General features: G+C 48.6%; 1 protein-coding gene across 2 annotated transcripts in view; it reads right to left on the bottom strand.

Moving 5' to 3' along the window:
* The window catches only part of LOC144823927 (synaptotagmin-5-like), a 423,013-nt gene that overhangs the window by 111,870 nt on the left and 289,736 nt on the right, over positions 1–21,407 (bottom strand). For both annotated transcript variants that reach the window (XM_078682846.1, XM_078682848.1), the window contains exon 4: positions 19,717–20,106. In XM_078682846.1, the coding sequence (XP_078538972.1) occupies positions 19,717–20,106 (390 nt within the window). The remainder of the gene's footprint in view (positions 1–19,716; positions 20,107–21,407) is intronic.

The following is a 21,407-nucleotide window of genomic DNA, read 5'->3' as shown; positions in this document are numbered from 1 at the left end:
CACAGCACCACTCAGCACCACCACAGCATCACTCAGCACCACCATAGCATCACTCAGCAGCACCACAGCACCACTCAGCACCACCACAGCATCACTTAGCACCACCACAGCACCACTCAGCATCACCACAGCATCACTCAGAACCACCACAGCATCACTCAGCACCGCCACAGCATCACTCAGCACCGCCACAGCATCACTCAGCACCGCCACAGCACCACTCAGCACCACCACAGCACCACTCAGCGCCACCCCAGCATCACTCAGCACCACCACAGCATCACTAAGCACCACCACAGCATCACTCAGCACCACCACAGCATCACTCTGGAACACTATAGCATCACTCTGGAACACCACAGCATCACTATGCGCTACCACAGCATTATTATGCGCAACCACAGCATCACTCAGGGCCTCCACAGCATCACTCAGGGCCTCCACAGCATCACTCAGAGCCTCCACAGCATCACTCGTGGTCTCCACAGTATCACTCACGGCCTCCACAGCATCACTCACGGCCTCCACAGCATCACTAAGGGCCACCACAGCATCACTCAGGGGCACCACAACATCACTATGCACTACCACAGCATCACTGAACGCCACAGCATCACTCGTCGCCACCACAATATCACTCCGCGCCATCACAGCATCAATCTGTGGAACCATTCAACAACAACTGGTTCAAATATGTTCTCTCAATGTTTCAAGCTTTATTACAAATGTCACAAAAAGATGTTAATATTTCACTTCTGTTCTTGGATTTTCGTCACAATAAAATACACTGAACATAATCTTCACAAAAGTTATTTACAAAAGTTTAAGCTATTGCCATTATAAATTACAATCACTTTTATTTAAGTATTAATTATTTAAAAAAATTAAAAGCCATTGTTATTTGTAATATCAATACATCTAAGTCACGTAAATACAAAACATGTTGCATTACAAATGCTATAGGTGTCACATTTGCGAAAGTTATAACTATTGGCATTGTAAATGACAAAGCTACTAATTTAGCTATTTTCAAAACAAATAAATAAATAAAAAAATTGTCATTTACAAGACCAATAGCTCAAACTTTCCTAATGCGAGACCTATTGCATTGCAAATGGTTGTTGTTGTTTCTGTGTTTGTAAATATTACAGACTACAAATAATTGGGGGCTATGTTATATGACGTCGCACTAGGTAATTAACTGTATGGCTTCGGGCCTTACGAAAACACAAATGCAGCTCGTAACTGCGATAACAATCTTTACTTTCATGCTAATGTAGTGCCTTGTGTATACATGCAGGTTGTAACCAAAGACGCAAATACTCTTGTTTCTTTGGCCATCTCTGGCTTCCATCCTGGTGCCTGCTTCAGACAAAAGATTTGCGTTGGTGACATACTTTCACTTTGCTTAAAAGTTGTCCAAAAACTACACTCACACTATTGTGTTCTACAAATACATGTAACAAATCTTTAATCTTCTTTTTACTTCAAACTGTTCCTGTCGGTAGTTCCACAATCTTACTCCTCTCAACAGTGCTGCTAGTTGCTTCTCTGGTCCCGTCAGTAACACCTCCATTCTAAGTCCTCTAGGCAGCACTGCAGCTGTGTCTCTGTTGCCAGTGGTAGGTCCCCATTCTTTCTCCTCTAGACAGTGCTGCTAGCTGTGTCTCTTGTCACAATGGTAATTCCTCATTCTAAATTCTCTTGACAGTGCTGCATCTGTGCTTCTGTTCCCAGTGGTAATTCCTCATTCTAAGTCATTTCGACAGTGCTGCAGCAGCGTCTCTGTTTCCAGTAGTAATTCTCCATTATTTCCCCTCTCTACAGAGCTGCAGCTAGCTGTGTCTCTGTTCACAGTGGTAATTCCTCATAGTAAATCCTCTAAGCAGTGCTGCAGCTGTTTTCTTCTCCCAGTGGTAATTCCTCATTTTTCGTCTTCTGGGCAGGGCTGCTACCTGCTACTCTGGTCGCATCGGTAACGCCTCCATTCTAATTCCTCTGAGCAGTGCCGTAGCTGTGTCTCTGTTCCCAGTGGTAATTTCACATTCTTACTCCTCTAGACAGTGCTGCAGCTGCGTTTCTGTTCCCAGTGGTAATTTCTTATTCTTATACCTCGAAACAGTGCTGCTAGGTGCTTCTCTGGTCCGAGTGGTAATTCCTCATTCTTAGTCCTCTAGGCAGTACTGCTAGCTACTTCTCTGGTCTGAGTGGTAATTCCTCATTCTTAGTCCTCTAGGCAGTGTTGCTTACTGCTTCTCTGGTTCTGTCTGTAATTCTTCATGCTAAATCCTCTGGACAGTGCTGCTGGCTGCTTCTCTGCTCCCATCTGTAATTCCCACATTTTAAGTCCTCTAGGCAGTGCTGCAGCTGTGTCCTTGTTCCCAGTGTAATTCCCCATTCTTACTCCTCTAGACAGTGCTGCAGCTGCGTCTCTTTTTCTAATGGTACTAGCTCATTCTAAGGGGCATATTTACAATTAGTGGCGCATCCCTGCAAATCAGCAGGGATGCGCCAGTTATTGTGCGCAACAGCTCCGCCATCATGGATGCGCCGCATTTACAATGCGGTGCACCATGGTGCAAAAACGGCACAGATGCGTGACGCATCTGTGCTGTAAAAGTGACGCATTGCTGGAGTTGCGTCGCAAGCGCGATGCAGCTCCAGCAATGCTCTGGGGGCCCTATCTAGTTAATGCTGCGTCAATCCTTACGCCTGCTTTAGGCAGGCGCAGGGTTTTGACGCTGCATGGGCCTAAAAGTGACTGAGTGAAATCTTGTAGATTCATCTCCCAGATGCGTCACATTGTAAGTACCCCTGCACCATGGAGCAGGATTTGCGCCGCCGCTGCGTCACAAAAGTGACGCAACGGTGGCATAAATGAGGCGCAAGGGGCTTGTAAATCTGCCCCCAAGTCTTCTAGACATTGCTGTTCGCTGCTTCTTTATTCTCATCGGTAATTCCTCATTCTAAGAACTCTAGACAGTACTGCAACTGCTTCCCTGGTCCTGTCGGTAATTCCCACACTTTAAGTCCTCTTGACAGTACATCAGCTGCTTCTCTTGTGCCGTCGATAATTCCCACATTTTAAGTCCTCTCTGAAGTGCTGCAGCTGCTTCTTTGGTCCGGTCAGTAATTCTTCACTCTAAATCTTCTAAACAGTGCTGCTAACTGCTTCTCTGATCCCGTCTGTAATTCCCACATGTTAAGTCCTCCAGCCAGTGATGCAGCTGTGTCTCTGTTCCCAGTGTTAAAACCTCATTCTTAGTCCTCGAGGCAGTGCTGCTAACTGTGTCTCTGGTCCGTCAGTAATTATTCATTCTAAATCCTACAGGCAGTGTTGCTAACTGCTTCTCTGGTCCCAGTGGTAATTCCTCATTCTTAGACCTCTAGACAGTGCTGCGAGCTGCTTCTTTGGTCCCAGTGGTAATTCCTCATTCTAAGTCCTCAAGACAGTGCTGCAGGTGTGTCTCTGGTCCCAGTGGTAATTACTTGTTCTAGTCCTCTAAACAGTGCTGCTAGCTGCTTCTCTGGTCTTGTCAGTAACTCCTCCATTCTAAGTCCTCAAGGCAGGGCTGCATTTGTGTCTCTGGTCACAGTGGTAATCCCTCATTCCAAGTCATCTACACAGTACTGCTACTGCTTCTCTGGTCCCATCTGTAATTCCAACATTTAATTCCTCTATCCAGCGCTGCAGCTTTGTCTCTATTCCCAGTGGTAATACCTCATTCTTAGACCTATAGGCAGTGCTCCTAGCTGTTTCTCTGGTTCCAGGGGTAATTCCTCATTCTTAGTCCTCTAGACAGTGCTGCGAGCTGCTTCTTTGGTCCCAGTGGTAATTCCTCATTCTTAGTCCTCTAGACAGTGCTGCTAGCTGTTTCTGTGGTCCGGTGGTAATTCTTCATTCTACGTTCTCTAGGAAGTGCTGCCGGTGCGTCTCTGGTTCCAGTGGTCATTTCTTATTCTATGTCCTTAAACAGTGCAGCTAGCTGCTTATCTGGTCCCATCAGCTACGCCCCATTCGAACTCCTCCAGGCAGTGCTGCAGCTGTGTATCTGGTCAAAGTGGAAATTCCTCATTCTCAGTTCATTAGACAGTGCTGCAGCTGCTTCTCTGTTCAAAAATCCACTGTACTCCAAACCAAAACACATAGGTAAAAGACATTCTCCTTTACAATGCCAATAGCTCAAACTCTCAAAAATGCAAGACCTATTGCATTGCAAATGCTTGTGTATTTTTGATATTCACCATCACTGGTGAGCAGTCAAGGGTGTTGGTTCATGACTGATGAGTAATTATAGCCTTCAACTTTAACATGTCACTATCATGGCTCATGGTAGTGATAATCTGGGGTAACAAAATAGTAGCAGGTGTGTTTGATTTTACAATGAAATTAATATAGGCCTAAGCCATCTTGGATGGAGTACCATGCCCTTGAATAGGCACTGGTAGAAATGGAGTCTCTGTTTGGCAGAGGTATGCACCCTGTCCAAGTAGGGACCACAACTGTTCTCTAGTCAGGGTAAGTCAGATACACAACCTAAATTAATCTATGCTCATCCTGTGGTAGCCTGGAACAGAGCAGTCAGGCTTCACTTAAGAGGCAATGGGTAAAGTATCTGTGCAGCACATTAATTAAAGAAATTCAACGAAAACACTACAAAAAGACTCAACATGAGTTAAGAAAAATAGAGAATATTTATCTGATTAAACAAAACCAAAAAAATTAAATTCAATACGTCGAACTCGAGATATACATTTTTAAAGATTAAATATGAAAATAGTGCTTAAGTCACAAGCGGTCAAAAGGTTTTCTGAGGTCGCGAGATGCCGGTGCAAAGTTCAGGCTGACTGCGATAGACGGCAGGCCGGCTACAGGACCCAGAAAGGTCTCGTTAACAAAGTACCTTGGATGGAGCTTTTGTTGACGTCGAAGGCATGAGACGAAAAGTCGCGGAGGCACTGCGTTGTTGTCGATCCATAGAGGAAGGCGAGTGTTGGCACCCATTCGCAACGTCGATGAAAGCTTCTGTGTCGAACCCTTTTCTCTGCATTACTGTTGAGTCGTGCTGTCATTGTAGAGCGGCTTTGACGCTGGAGACGCTGTTGTCAAGCGGCTGCTGCGTCAGCGTCGAAGGGCGGTTTGTCTGTGGTGAACAGTGCGAACTCACTGCTGCATCGAGGATTAAACCCTGCAAAACCCACTTTTGAGGTCCTGAACTGGGTGTGGGGAGGCACCACAGGCAAGTATAGGACTCACAGATGTCAGAGTCCAGTAGTATCAGGAGAGTTGCAAGAAGTATTATGTGTTCCCGAGACTACAAGAGAACAGGAGTCAAGCGGACAAGCTCTTGGAGAACTTGGGTTCAAGGTTGTAGAAAGCAGGTCTAGTTCCTCTCACTGTCAGGCAAGGTGCAGCAGGCAGCAGGACAACACAGCATTGCAAGTTGCAAAGTGGCAGTTTCTCCTGTACCACAGCACTCAGAAGGCCAACACAGCAGAGCAAGTAGCAAGGTGTCAGGGTGTCAGTCCCTCCTACAATACTGCAGCTGTTCTTCCAGGCAGAATGTCCTTGGTTCCAGTAGAATTCGGATTTGGTGGTGCCTGTGCCTTTGAAGTGGATGGAGACATCATAGAGACCTTTGAAGATCACAAGGTCCCTGAATGTTCTGCCCTGGCTCCAGACACACTACAGAGGGGTATGCAGCTCTTTGTGTGGGGACAGGCACAGCCCTATTTAGGTGCAAGTGCCAGCACAACCCTCCCAATCTACCACAGGAAGGCCCATCAGGTGGTGATGGGCCATCAGGATGCAAATGTGACACCACAGCTCCCTTTATGTGACTGTCTGGAGGGAATGCACAAAGCCCAGCTATCACTCTAAGCAGATGTGCATTCAGAGACAGGCAGAGGCACACGATGATTAACGTAAGAAAATGACAACTTTCTAAAAGTACCAAGAAGAAAAAATGCCAACCCACTTTGTATAGTTTGCTCTAAATTATAAGCAACAGATCAATATTATTTTTGATATGTTAGGTATATTTATTTTTACCTTTTCTTTAGATTCTACTTTTTGAAAATATCATTGATTAATGTCAGAAAGACAACACAACACATATAACACATATGTACATCAACTTATACAATACATTTACCAAAAAAACATTGTTACATAAATATATACATTCACTGTACACAGCATGACTTATGCATTTCTATTTTTAACTGTTCAAAAGGCGAATATCAACTCTTTGCCTTATTTAACCATCAGTGATTACAGTGTTAAGAACAGTAGTGAACAAAGTCACGATCAACCAGAGATATTAAGCAGTAGTTCTATGAATCGATAATTATAAATATTTCTAGTTTTTATCTCCGTTCTGCCGACGCGTTTCGAACACCATACACCAGTTATGGGTTCTCCTCAGGGCCTTGTCACGTCTATCTTTCCTGTAGCCGTTGTTCTCCTATGTTTGAATCTGGGTCTTTGAGCTGCAATCTTTTTGCATCTATATCTGGGCGTCCCCCTATGGCTCGCAAACACTTGTAACCTTTCTATGTCCACCAATCGCTTTTAGGGGCGTCTCACTTCATATTCGCGTTGTTTTATACATGCGTGCAATCTGGTTTAAAGCGGTCTGCCGGGCTCCCCGGGGAGACCGGCAGACCGCTTTAAACCAGATTGCACCCTGTATAAAACAACGCGAATATGAAGTGAGACGCCCCTAAAAGCGATTGGTGGACATAGAAAGGTTACAAGTGTTTGCGAGCCATAGGGGGACGCCCAGATATAGATACAAAAAGATTGCAGCTCAAAGACCCAGATTCAAACATAGGAGAACAACGGCTACAGGAAAGATAGAAGTGACAAGGCCCTGAGGAGAACCCATAACTGGTGTATGGTGTTCGAAACGCGTCGGCAGAACGGAGATAAAAACTAGAAATATTTATAATTATTGATTCATAGAACTACTGCTTAATATCTCTGGTTGATCGTGACTTTGTTCACTACTGTTCTTATCACTGTAATCACTGATGGTTAAATAAGGCAAAGAGTTGATATTCGCCTTTTGAACAGTTAAAAATAGAAATGCATAAGTCATGCTGTGTACAGTGAATGTATATATTTATGTAACAATGTTTTTTTGGTAAATGTATTGTATAAGTTGATGTACATATGTGTTATATGTGTTGTGTTGTCTTTCTGACATTAATCAATGATTTTTTCAAAAAGTAGAATCTAAAGAAAAGGTAAAAATAAATATACCTAACATATCAAAAATAATATTGATCTGTTGCTTATAATTTAGAGCAAACTATACAAAGTGGGTTGGCATTTTTTCTTCTTGGTACATGATAAGGTCCAGCCATTCCCACGTCTCAAAGGACCTAACTCCTTTACTTTAAATAACTTTCTAAAAGTGGCATTTTCAGACCTGTAATTTATAAACCAACTTTACCATGAGATGTGTTTTAAATTGTGAGCCCAGAGACACCAAACTCCAATTTTTTGCCTTTTCCCAACTGGAAATTACACGTAATAGAGGTTTTAAGGCAATCCCGATTTAACCTATGGAGAGTTTGGCCTAGCAAAATTGAAAAACTAATGTATACGTTTTTCACTACCAGGACATGTGAAACTGAAACATACATGTGCTACCGTTTAAATACACTGCACCCTGCCCAGGGAATACCTTAGGGGTGACTTATATGTAATAAAAGAGAAGGTGAGGGCCTTGCAAGTGGATGTATGACGATACGACGCGTACTTTGACAACGCGTACCGTTACCACGCTAGTTTTACAACGCAAGTCGTTACAACGACTTGCGTTGAGGGGTGCTGGATAGTAAATAGTTTTATTTACTATTCCAACTCCAGTCCCCGTGGACTCTAGGGAAGGAGTTGGATAGTAAATTAAACTATTTACTATCCTGGAGCGCCCCCAGCGCAAGTCGTCGTAACGACTTGCGTTGTAAAAGTAGCGTGGTAACAGTACCGCATTGTTAAAGTTTCATCGTAATGGATGTTCCCCCTTGCAAGTAGGTCAACCTGCCAGGTCGAAATGGCAGTTTTACACTGCACACACAGGCTCTGTAGTGGCAGGACTGAGACATGTCTAAAGGCTACTGAAGTGGTTGGCACAATCAAGGATGCAGGCCCACTAGTAGCATTTAATCTACAGATCCAGGGAACATATAGTGCAATTTACTAGGGACTTATAAGTATATTAAATATGCCAATTGTGGATAAGCCAATGTTACCATGTTCTAAGTACAGAGTATATGCACTTTAGCACTGGTTTGCAGTGATAAAGTGCCAACAAAAATGAATTCCGCAAAGAAAGGGGAGGAGGTAGGCAAAACTTTTTGAGGTGATGATAAAAAGTAAGTGCCAGTCACCAAAAATGAGTGCCTGTGGGCCTGACTTACAAGCCTCATCTCAGGTTAAGCACTAGTATGTTACAGAACACCCAAAGAATCATATGAAAGAACTTCTATACCCTGACAGGTGTATACCAGCAGCATTCATAATGATGATGTAAAAACTATTTGGGAGAACTGGTTTTTCCTGCACTCATTTGTGTTGTGAAGCTGGTTGGTCGCATGATATTTGTAGTTCCGCACACCTGAGGCAATACCTGCATCCAAGCCAGCTTTTAGTTAGCAGTTCACTTAAGTTTGTAAACTCTATGTGCCACTCTTCCTGTTTTATGTGGAGCAAAGCAGTTTTTTTTAGAGGCAGGTTATTGGTGCAGCTGAAATAGCTCAAACCCGAAAGACGCCGCTGTGTGCTGCATTATGTAGCTGATCTCAAATCTCACCACCTGCATCCCAAGAAAACCTTGTTACCATTAACCGGGGCAGTGGCTGTTCAGCACAGCAGCTGAGCTCAAAGTGGCTTTCTGGTCACTAATCTGTGTTGCAACCTGTTATTGGGGCAGTTGTAGTGTCCTGATGGACACGCCGTATAGCAGCTTCTACCTAGGGACGTCACCCATCAGGGGCTATGCACACGTGCCCTGGGACAGAGGTACCCACTATAACTAAGTGTCTGAATTGTCCATTACTTAGCATGTTGGCCTAGGGCCTGTAGTGTTGCTGGCAGTGGGGTGTACCACTGCAGCACACGCCCCCTCCCACTCCTGTAAGCAAGTTGTCCCCTCCGGCGTGGAGGGGCTTTGGTTCAGCCCAGCGTGAGCGCTGGGAACGTGTGTGCGCCAATAAAAGGCCCAGGTCATTGGGCGTGGTTCAGTTACGTGCTAGCCACTACCAGCACATGTGCGTCGTCTAGCCTGATCAGTTGTAGGCCCAATCAGGACATTACACTGGCGACGACGGTGGTCTAGTTTGCCACCCTACCACGTGCCCTGCCGCACCGTCACGGCCCGTGTGCCTCCCTGCTGCCCGGTGCCCGGCGCTGTGCAAGTCTGCACGTGGCACGCTACTCTGCCCCTGAGCCGCCGGCTGCCTGCTGGTGGCCCGCCCCAGAGGACCCGGAGGCCCGCCGGCCCGCCTGCAGCTGCTCGTGCCACTCACCAGTGCTCTGGCGCGACTCCCGGTTGTCTCTTTGGTCGTACGACGACCCCATCTGCAGCGTGGACTGAAGTGCTGCCTTCAGGTACCCAGGAGTGTCTTTTCGCCTTCCCCTGCTGCCTCCGGCCCACAGGCTGCGCGTCTCTCCGGCCCCGATCCCGTGTGGCCCGACGGCTGTCCCGCGCATGCGCTGTGAGCGCCCGACACCACGCTTCAGGCGTGCAACGCGACTACCTGGCCACACCTCACGCATCTCGCGGAGCAACGGACCCTGCCAAACCTCACGCTTCTCGCGGAGTTCGTGCCTAACTCCTTACACAGTACCTGGACTGTTTCTGGTGCCTGCAGGAGCCTGCGCTGCCTTCTAGAGCCCCGCCTGTCACCCCCACTATCTTACTTCGGCCGTCATGGCCAACGTGCCGCCGCTGGAACCTTTCTCTGTCACAGGGACACCTCCCTCACAGGCTGCCCGGTGGAGGAAGTGGGTGGAACGCCTTGAGAACTACTTCATAGCGGCGGACATTGCGGTGGTGCGACGGCGCGCAATGCTTTTGCACCTGGGAGGGGAAGCCATCCACGACATCTCCAAGGACATCACAGAGGGGGACCCGCCCCACACATACAACACTCTACGTGATGCCATCACGAGGTATTTCGAACCATTCGCCAGCGCGGACTATGAACGCTTTTTGCTCCGCCAGGCCCGCCAACTCCCAGAGGAGTCCGTAGATGTATTCTACGCCCGACTCAAGAAGTTAGCCAGCACGTGCACCCTCCCGGATGCGGAAGACGAAATCCGCGCCCAGTTCATACAAGGGTGCGCCTCCCTGAAGTTGCGGGAGAGGGTGCTAGAGACGGACGCTATGTCTATGCGCGACATCCTAGCCCTGGGGCGGTCCAAGGAACTTTCTAAAGCCCGCGCTGCTCACATGGAGCCGAAACCGGCCGTTACGGTCAAAGCAGAACCCGTGTGCGCCATCAAGTCAAACGCTCCAGATAACCGGACGAAGCCACCCCGCAGAGGACGGCCGAAACCGGCCCAAACCGTCCACGACCAAGCATGTATGTGGTGTGGAGGCGCTACTCCCCACAAAGGAGCGTGCCCCGCCCAAGGCAAGATCTGCAGTGCTTGCGGCAAAGCCAATCATTTCTCGAGCGTTTGCCTGTCGTCGCAGAGACAGAAGCAGGGTGGCCCACCCAGGAGAGTGCGACAGATGGCACCACTGCCGAACACACCCACCAGCAGCGACATGGATGACGATGAGGAGGACGTCGCATCCGTCCACGTGGTGCGCATGCTCAACTCTCTGGCAGCCACGTCATCCACCGAACCAATGTGCACCGTCCTAGTGCACGGCCAAAAGGTCACAGCCCTCATTGACACGGGCGCAACTATCAACCTCAAGGCCGCTAGCGCCTATCGGAATCTAGAGAACGCTCCTACACTTCACCCCACCAGAGTGCAAGTTTTCGCTTATGGGACCCGTCGCCCGCTGCGCCTGTGCGGTGTATTCCGAGCTACTGTGTCCCACGACTCGAAGCATCTACACACGAAAGTTTACGTATCCCAAGAGGGGTCAGGATTCCTTCTTGGCTGCAAAACAGCGCGAGAGCTCGGGCTGATACATTTTGCCCTAACAGTACAAGCCCACGGCTTGGATCACCTGGTGTCGAACCACCTCTCGCTGTTCGAGGGCATCGGATGTCTAAGAGGCCCCCCCCGTCCGGCTCCACATCGACCGGTCAGTGGCCCCGGTAGCCCTCCGGCACAGACGAATTGCCTTCCACCTCCGGCCGAAGGTTGAAGCCGAGCTACGAATGCTCGAACAGGCCGGCATCATTGAACGAGTCAATGGGCCCACACCATGGGTGTCCCCCATTGTGGTCGCCAAGAAGCCAAAACAACCTGAGGCGGTAAGGATCTGTGTAGACATGCGTATCCCCAACCTAGCGATCAAAAGAGAACGTCACCTGACGCCGACCATCGACGACATCATCGGAGAACTCTCAGAATCCAAGTGGTTCTCCAAGATGGACTTAAGGTCAGGATACCACCAGATTCCTCTTCACCCAGACTCACGCCCAATCACAACCTTCTCCACCCACGTTGGCCTCTGGAGGTACACCAGACTCAATTTTGGCATATCAAGTGCAGCTGAAGTATTTCAGAACATTATCCACAATGTCCTGCAAGGCCTCGATGGTGTGCTCAACGTGAGCGATGATATTTTGGTCCACGCCCCGACCTTAGATGAACACATCCGACGCCTCCAAGCGGTGTTCACTCGGCTGCAAGAGAGAGGTCTGACCCTCCACAAGGACAAATGTGAATTCCTACGCAAAGACATCAGTTTTTTTGGGTACAAATTCTCCGATCAAGGAGTCGGGCCTGACCCAGAGAAAGTCAAAGACATCCACAACGCCCCAGCCCCCACGTCGGTGACAGCCGTCCGCAGCTTCCTGGGCATGGTGACATATTGCGGGCGTTTCATCAAGGATCTGTCGGAGTTGACAGGGCCCCTTCGTGACCTCACCAAATCAACAACTGCATGGACATGGGGCCCGGAACAGCAGGAGTCGTTTGCAAAGACCAAGGCAGCTCTGTCAGCCGACACAACCCTGGCCTACTTTGACCCGCAACACGAATCTCAACTAGTGGTCGATGCCAGCCCGACAGGCCTCGGGGCTGTCCTGTCCCAACAGCAAGCGTGTGGAGAGTGGGCCCCAGTTGCATACGCCAGCCGCACCCTGACACCTACCGAACAACGGTATTCGCAGATTGAGAGACAAGCCATCGCCATTTTGTGGGGATGCCGCCATTTCCATATCTACCTCTATGGACATCCTTTCTCAGTGATCACCGACCACAAACCCCTCATCCCACTCTTCCAAGGCTCATCTTCTCACCCACCCCTGAGAATCGAAAAGTGGGTGCTGCAGCTGCAAGAGTTCCAATTTACGGTGGAATATCGACCTGGCACTCGGAACCCTGCTGATTACTTGTCGAGGCACGCCCGCCCAGTCACCGATGCAGAAGCAGCCGAGGCAGCAGCCACGGAAGAGTACGTCCGGCTGATCGTTGAACGGTCAAGGCCACGGCCGATGTCCCTGGAGGAAGTGGCGAGTGCCACCAAGGATGACGACTGCCTCCAGATTGCGATCCGGGCCGTAGAATCCGGTGACTGGAAGGCGCTCCAAAACCCAGCGTCATTTCGCACCCCGGAGGCCCAGGCCATCCTGAGAGCCCTACACCAAGTCAGACACGAGCTATCCATTTCGGCCGAAGGGTGTCTCCTGAGGGGCCCTCGCCTCGTGTTGCCCAATAGCCTCGCCCAGCAAGCCGCTTTGTTGGCACACGGATCACACCAAGGGATCGTGAAATCCAAGAACAGGCTCCGAAGCAAATTGTGGTTCCCGGGACTCGACAAGGCAGTTGAAGAAGTGGTCCAGAGATGCCCGGTGTGCCTAGCGACAAGCCTGCCCAACCCCCCAGGCACCAATACTCACCAAAGAAGGGCCAACCTCCCTGTGGGTGCGGGCCAGCGCGGATTTTGGCAGCCTCCCCGGCGGCAAATACATGCTCGTCGTGGTTGATGATTTCTCTCGGTATCCTGAGGTGGAGATAGTGGCGTCTACGGCGGCGTCGGAAGTGATCCCAAAGTTCGAGAAAATCATTGCCACCCATGGGCTCATGGAAGAAGTCCGCACGGACAATGGTCCACCATTCAACGGCAGTGAGTTCACCGAATACCTGCAGACCCATGGCATTAAACACAAGCGAGTAACACCGAGGTGGCCCCAAGCCAACGGGGAGGTCGAGAGACTGATGAGAACCCCAAACAAAACAATCCAAATCGCCATGGCCGAGGGTCACAATCTAGAACTGGCCCTGTACCAATTTCTTCGAGAATACCGCCTGACCCCACATTGCACCACCGGAGTCTCTCCAAGCCAACTCTCTTTCAACCGAGCAATCACAGATACCATCCCGCACCATCCCATGTGGGGGCTATCCTCAGCTCCCAGGAACCGGTCCATGGAACAGCGCGCCAAGAACAATCGAGAGGCGTCCCAGAGACGGAGGGCGGCGGACAGCCCCATCCAAGTCGGAGACAGAGTCCTGGTCAAAGACCGCCATCCTGGAGGAAAATTCCGTCTACCGTTTGAACTTGACCCCTGGAGAGTGACCGAGGTGAAAGGGACAATGGTCACTGCGATCAGGAATGGAGAAGTAGTGACAAGAAATGTGTCTTTCTTTAAAAAAGTACCCGAGGGTAGTGATGATCCTGAACTGGACGACTGGCGACCGACCCCTCTGTGCAGACCGCCAAGACCTACTGGAACAGAGACCCTGACAAGCCAGTCTGACAACGACCAAAGAGCGGTCGCCTCGAGCGATCATGAGCCCGAGGGACCAGCGGAGAGCCCCAGCGTCAGCGAAACCAGAGACTCTGGAGAGCCATCCCAGGCCACAATGGGAGGGCGGAGCCAAGGAAGGTACAGTCTATGTCCGTGCCCTAGACCATCCCAGAGGTACCGAGACTTTGTGGCACAATGCTGGCGCTGAGCGGAACTGGACGGTGACCCCGCCGAGAAGAAAGTAAGACTGTTCTGTGTTTGTTTCTGTATGTTTTCAGGTACACTGTGGTTCCAGAGACTCTACCAGCGAAATGTTTAACAGAGACTGTCAGAGAAATGTTGTAAGTTTATCAGCAGCGAAACCAGAGACTATGCAAGCGAAGTGTGTGCTAGTTTGTTCCAGTTTTGTTTTATTCCCAGGTAAAGGAGGAATGTAGTGTTGCTGGCAGTGGGGTGTACCACTGCAGCACACGCCCCCTCCCACTCCTGTAAGCATGTTGTCCCCTCCGGCGTGGAGGGGCTTTGGTTCAGCCCAGCGTGAGCGCTGGGAACGTGTTTGCGCCAATAAAAGGCCCAGGTCATTGGGCGTGGTTCAGTTACGTGCTAGCCACTACCAGCACATGTGTGTCGTCTAGCCTGATCAGTTGTAGGCCCAATCAGGACATTACAGGGCCCATGACTTTCCCTAAGCGACGAGGGGGTCTGACACCACCTGCAGAGTACACAGAACTGTGAGGCTGTGGCTTGCAAGACGTGCACAGAAGCTCCTACCCCATCCCAAAGCATCACGCCTGTTCAGAAAAAGGCACACAAGAAATCACAAACCCGCCTCAATGGCGGGGCCGCTCCCACATGGAATCCCTTGATACTGCAGTGTCGGAGAGCTGCAAGGTGAAGCCGAGCCAGTCCAGGTGAGCCTAAGCGCCTCCTGGTGGCTAAGGCCTACCACTGTGGGGAAGAGGGAGAAGACAGAAGAGACCTCTTGCCTCCAGTAGTGATTGAGCTCTTGAACTGGCTCTCATTCGCCTTTAAGAAAGAAGAGGAAGTCCACGCCATGGGTTGAGGCAGCACTGCACAGTAAGGTGTTCATGCTGGGCTCAGCCATCTATGGATGGCGGCCGAGGGAGAGTGAGATGCGATAAACAGAGTACCCTGATAAAGATCCTGGGCCTCATTTATGAGAAATGACGCATCGCTGCATGAAAGCAGCGATGCGTCACTTCTCAGTGCGCACTCCTTGCGACATACCTGATGCATCATATTTACTGTATGACGCATCATGTCGCAAGGAGTTACAGATATGTCAGTATTTCTGACGAATCTGTTTGGCGCAAAAGTGACGCACTGCTGGAGTGTGTCACAAAATTGACGCAACTCCAGGAATGCATTCTTTCACATGGGGCAAGCCCCATGTGAAAGGGCCTGCATCAGTCTTACGCCTGCTGTGAGGCAGGCGTAAGATTTTGACGCAACGGTGTCCTAGAAGTAACGCAGTGAAATCTCATAGATTTCACTGCGTCACTTCTACGAGGCTTTTGCGGGGGAACGCTCCCCCTGCATACATTATACCTGATGCAGGTATAATGTAGCGCAGGGGTTTACAAAGTGACGCATCTGCATAGATGCGTCACTTTGTAAATAGTGCCTAACAGGAGGCATGTTTTACGCCGCCGATACGTTACAAAAAGTGACGCATCGGAAGCGCAAAACTGATACAAGGCCTCATAAATGAGACCCCCTGTATCCACTCACCTTCCAGGAGATGCCTGGAGCCAGAAACGTGGATCAGCTACAGCACCTAGCTGCAGCCTGCCACGAAGGTCTTCAGAGACGGTCAGGAGCAAGAAGGGAGTTGGAACGACTGGGAGACAGTGCTCTGGTAGGAGAGGATGCAGCAACTCTGCAGTAATACTTAACCACCATCAGAGGGTGCCCAAGATCCAAAGCAGGGCCATGAATTGCCAAATATTGAAGAAAGAAAAAGAAAAAAAAGGCAGATGAACGGGTTGGACCATGGTTCTTAACTTCACCACACCAATTTGCCTGTTTACTCGCCGACCTGAGGCATTTTAAAGAAATATCAATGAATCTGTCACACCTGACGGTATGCTGGGAAAGGGAAGGGAACCACGATACACAGTTTTTAACACCTGTAATTTGGCCCATGCACGTCAAGGAAGAGAGACAGCTATTGCATTGTGGTGCAGTCCATGCACCACGAGAGGGTGCACAAACATGGGGAAGCTTTACCACCTGGATGCACAAGGGTGAAGAGCGCTCCAAGTCTGCTTCCGCCAGATAAAAGAGGGGAGGCATCACTGGAACCACCCACAGTACTGGGTGCTACTCACAGCCTGCTACAAATTAATGATACTGAGCCCCACACTCTCCCTTAGTTGGGAACCACACAGACGCAACACTGTTCAACCAAGCCTGCCAGGCGGACATGACCCCAGGTAGGACATGCCCCAGAAAAGGTAAGACAGGATTGAAAAGATGAAAGAAGCATACTGCACTGTGACTGATCCAGACCCTAGGACCACGTCATCCCACATGGCATAGACGCCTCAAGATGCAAGTCTTGTACTACCCAGATAAAGTGGGCTAGAATCACAGCTCCCTACTGCCCATGATAGGAGGACCTGAAAGAAGAAACGCCATGGAGTAGGAGTTACATTCCCTCCCGCGAGGAGGGAATGTACGACACGTGGCATGACAATACACCGACTCAAAGGAGAAGAGTGTCAGGCAGCAAAAAGAACCTTGAGGCAAAGGGCCAGCCACACACATCTACCCATGGAGAGCGAGCTCAAAGAAGGTCCCTGAAGTGGGAAAATGCGACACGTGGTTAGACGCCACATAGCTCTAGAGAAGACAAGGAGAATTGGATCAGCAATTGCCCCCTGATCATCAACAAGCCGGAGACCAACACCTGAGGCTGGAGGCCAGACTACTGAGACACCCGACCACCAAGTAGCCCTGTTGGCATGTCCGGCAGAAGGTGCATTTCACTGGATCTAGAAGATTGGGAAGAGACTCAAGTGGCTGGAAGTCTCACCCGCATGGTCCCAAAGAAGGTGTATGCCAAAAGAAGAGAAGGAAATGTAAATGTGACCAGCTGGTTCACACTGGGAAACCTCACTACCAACCAATTCCATAAAGAGAGATCAAGAGTGACCAGGCCTGAAAGGCACACTCAGGAATGCTTGGCCCATAGACAGAGCGCATCTGTCCACATGAACAAGCCACCGTGGTGAAATGAGGATGACCTAGCGACAGCACAGCAGGAGAACTGAGAGTAAGCCACAAGCAAGCACAAACCAGGTCTCTGCCCCAGGCTTCACAACATAACCGTCCACACAAGTAACTGGCAGCCCAGCAACTCAGCATCCAGGCTGAAGAATGCAGATGCCTCGTCAAGGAAAGGATGAAAGCACCTGACCACTATCACTCCAAGTTGATGATGACCCATGAAGGAATGATAGTGACCATGAAGGCAAGTCATCACCACCTGTCGTACAGGTTAACCACATGGCTATCAATCCCCGCTCCTGTCTAATGCATCCTCACTGCCACCCATGGACATCAACAACTAGACCAGAACACATCTACCCCTGTGGTTACACAAGTGACTAAACAGTGGCTCCTCTGCATTCTTACAGAGTCTCAGATGGGGCCAACATGCAGCCCTAGTGCAGACCACAAGCTGTCCCATGGCAACTCAACCAAGGGGCCTCCACAAGTGCGAGCGATGGACCTGACACTGCTCAATCGACTAATTCCAGGAGATAGCAAGGCCTTGCCGTGGAGACTCCAACCAGTTGCAGTATGACAACACTGTCTTCAGCGAGTCAATCAACACCACCCAAGTATTCTACATCAGAGATTCCAGCGATTTTCCTGATGCACTCTGTTTTGAATTGTTGACACCAATTACAAATCACCTGGTGTATCAGCAGAGTTGACCAACTTCCCTCTATGGACATGACTCCAGCCAACATGTGGCCAGGAGGTTTTGTATCTCATTGCACCAGTGTATTTGTCCTGTGTCACACCAGGTTAAATTATGAATGTGAGCAGAGATGACCCGGTGCAGCCAGTGACATGCGTCCATTCGTCCGCTGCTGTATCCTGCTGATTGACTCAAGAGATTAATGGGGTATCTGGTATCCAATTTTTTTTTTCTTTCCTCAGGTTGGAGTCGTCCTTTTCATTTGGATTTTAGGAAGAATGTATTGTCCCGATGGACACGTCATACAGCAGCCCCTCCCTAGAGACAGTGTCTACACCCACCCCACATCCATCCCACAGAGGCATGACCAGTCAGGTGACCCTGCCAATAAAAGAACCCGGCGCTCGATCTCTGGTTCAGTGTTACCAATAATACCCATGTGTCTGAGTTGTCCATTGCTTAGTTATGGCACATCCCACAACTTCACAGCAGTGACAAAGCCGCTTACAGCAGCTGAGCTCAATATGACATTTGGGTCATTGAGCCGTGTTGTGACCTGCAACTGCTGCAGTGGACGAGCAGCATACCGTTCAGCACAGTAGCTGAGCTCAATGTGGCTTCTGGGTCATTGAGCTGTGTTTGTGCGACATGTCTCATCTTCTCTACTCCTAACCCATTCTCATGGTGAACTCCGGTGGTGGAGATTACATTTGTGTAAATGTGCTGTTAATGTAAGAACACTCTAAGAAAAGCATTTGTTTGCTTGTGCTCGACCATCACAGGGCTGAAACTGGACTCCAGGCCTCCAGCATCTTGGGGTTGGCCCGACTACCCAAACACCAGTCTGGCCATGTAGTCAGTAGAAGAAGATATAGAGAAGCTTTATTTATCAAACTTCGCAGACCAAACACTGTAGCTGACTCAGAAGCTCATGGCATTACAGTTACTGGCAGAGATGGAGTAAATTAAAGACAATTTAGGCAACTGCTCTATGACACCAATGTAAGAGGTCGCAAGCGGGGCGGGGGGTAGGAGTTTCGTGGTTTGCACTTTGCACTAGTCGGAACTGGAACTTGTTTCCCTGGAAATACAATCTTTTCTCCCTTTTGAGTTACTGCAAGCTCTTAAAAACCTGCCTTTTTACCAAATCTTAATTGTGGTCTTCATGTACCCTCAATTCTTAGTGCCGAGGCGCCTTAGGGTATTTGTTCACGCTTCACAAAACTCAAAAATCAAATCAGGAGTGTGCCAGGTCACAATAAATAACCTCATAATTGGCTTATTTGGAGAAAGAGTGTCCAAGTGGCACCTGCCTAGAACAGGTGCTCTGTGGGAAACCAAGCACCAGATCATGCCTCTCAGATTCCTTGTTGAAGAGTGGAACATGTAATTGCCATCACCACTCACCAAATTTGTGACATCCCTGAAAAATAGACTGTCTACACTGCACATGGATCTATGTAAAATGACATTACTCGGGGAGAGAAAGCTGAAAAATGAGATTGAAAGAAGTAAGAAAGGCAGAACATAATCATACTGGGAACATGATTGAACAGGAAGAGCTTTAGTTTATTTCCAGAATTTGAGATTGTCACTAAGACGGGCTTTACAGGAAATCTGAATAGAGGCTGTATAATGTTGTCTTCATCTTAAAATTGAGTTGCACCTCACCTTCTACGCGTACCGTGTCAGTTCAGTTGTTTGACAATCCTTGAAACCAATGTACTTTAGAACTGATATAGACTTCTTTGACAGCTTTAGGATGCTTTGTGATCAAAACGCGGGTCAGTTTCAATGCAAATACCACTCAGCCATATGACCATGTTTTTAAAAGTAGGAAGTGCTCTAGAGTTTAAAATCATAGCACTTACCTCTAATTTAACAGTCACCATCTTCAGTTCCGGTTCCCGCATGGAGCATGTGAACTCGTCGCCAAAAGAAGGGTTCTTATCTTTTTTGACCACCTTAGTTTCCCATTCATGGAGAATGTACCGCAGACCAGAATGCTGTGACGTCTCCCGGGCAAAAAGTTTAATCTTAACAAAGAGGTCGGCCCCCTGGCAGGCGAGGTCGGTGGCTTCGATGACTTTCAGGTGCAGCTCAAGCCTTTTCTTGACATAGAGAAGAGAGAACCGCAAAGTCCCTTTGGAAACACCCTGTCCGTCCTCCTCCGTGCCCACGTCATCCAGGTACTCCGTACTGGGGGGTGAGGACGAAAGACAAACTTCAAGTTTTTCCATTTCTTCTTGCATTTTTTTTATCTAAACAAGAAAAAGTATTGGATTGTATAAGATAAGTACATCCGACTTATTTAGGATCATTCATTCCAAAATGACAATTTCTTTCAGACAATTTATGCAAATACACTCTTGCAGATAAGCGCATGCACGTTTCCCCAGCCATTGAAATGCCCGAACTTTGCCATCAACTCAACCTTGGTTAATTTGAGTTGGTGGTTTCTTGTGGGACCCACTGGCGCTCATTTTTGGGGACGGACACTTCTCAGTGAATACTTTATTTTGTTCGACGACCATTAAAGCAGCATAAGATACAAGTCCCATTAGATTAATAAACAAATAATTCAATAAATAGATTGAAAGCTAAGATTTTCCAAAGGGACAAAGCCATAAGAAAAGATACATCATTTTTAGGTGTAAATAAAATCTGAATAAAACTTTCGCACTTTAAAACATAAGTTTGAGGGTGATGCTGTCTAAAACCAAATTCTGTTAAAGGTAAATCTATTCTTGGGTTATTATGTTTAGTGGTTCATCGAGTGATGGTGTGCAACTGTAGCCAAGGTCATTGTTACAGTCAACTTTTTTGCTCAGCGGTTGAGTTCTGGAGTTTGCGTAAGTATCCTAGTGCGATTGGGCCGGACTGATTCTAAAAATGTGGCTATTGAGAATATTACACAAGACCCCGTATCTGACCTGTAGATATGCAATGTTTGTTTATAAAGCCTTGTTCCAAGGCATCCGCTCAAGGGGACATTCCAGTGTATTCATTGTTTAATCCAGCATCTTCGTTGTTTGGCATATGCGCCACATACCGAGCAAACAGCACTTGGGGGGTATCTCCATTTGTTGGTAAAAGCTGCAAGTGGCAGAGTCCCCAGCCTGAATCTGATGTATACAGATCTAGTAAATGGCGGGTCAATTTCATCCAGGAAGCTTCCGAACCTTGGCTCAGTTTTTTGGTGCAGCAATGAATCAGCATGACTGACACTGGTGGTGGTTTCCAGTACCTTCCTCCATTTATTTGTCCAGAAGGACTCTCTGATCCCCTTTACAGAGTAGAGAGAGATGCCCTCTGGGTGTTGCCAAAGGTCTGGGACCCCCAGTGCAGTGAGCGATTCCCTGCTGTAGCTGAGCCACGGCTAAGTATTGGCACACCTTGGGGTTAAAAGAATATCCATTTCTAAAACATTCCCACTTTGGGACCAACCACAATCTCAGCCAGTATAAAATTGGCTTCTGGCTCACTGTAGCATCAATAGGGCGTACATTTAAATCCACTCTATAAAAAACCCAGCGTGTGCCTTGTGTGAGTCTACATAAGG

Source organism: Lissotriton helveticus, chromosome 3_1, assembly GCF_964261635.1.
Source record: "Lissotriton helveticus chromosome 3_1, aLisHel1.1, whole genome shotgun sequence".
Classification (NCBI taxonomy): Eukaryota; Metazoa; Chordata; class Amphibia; order Caudata; family Salamandridae; genus Lissotriton; species Lissotriton helveticus.
The sequence above is the reverse complement of the archived record's forward strand: the minus strand, read 5'-3'. Positions and strand labels throughout refer to the sequence as shown.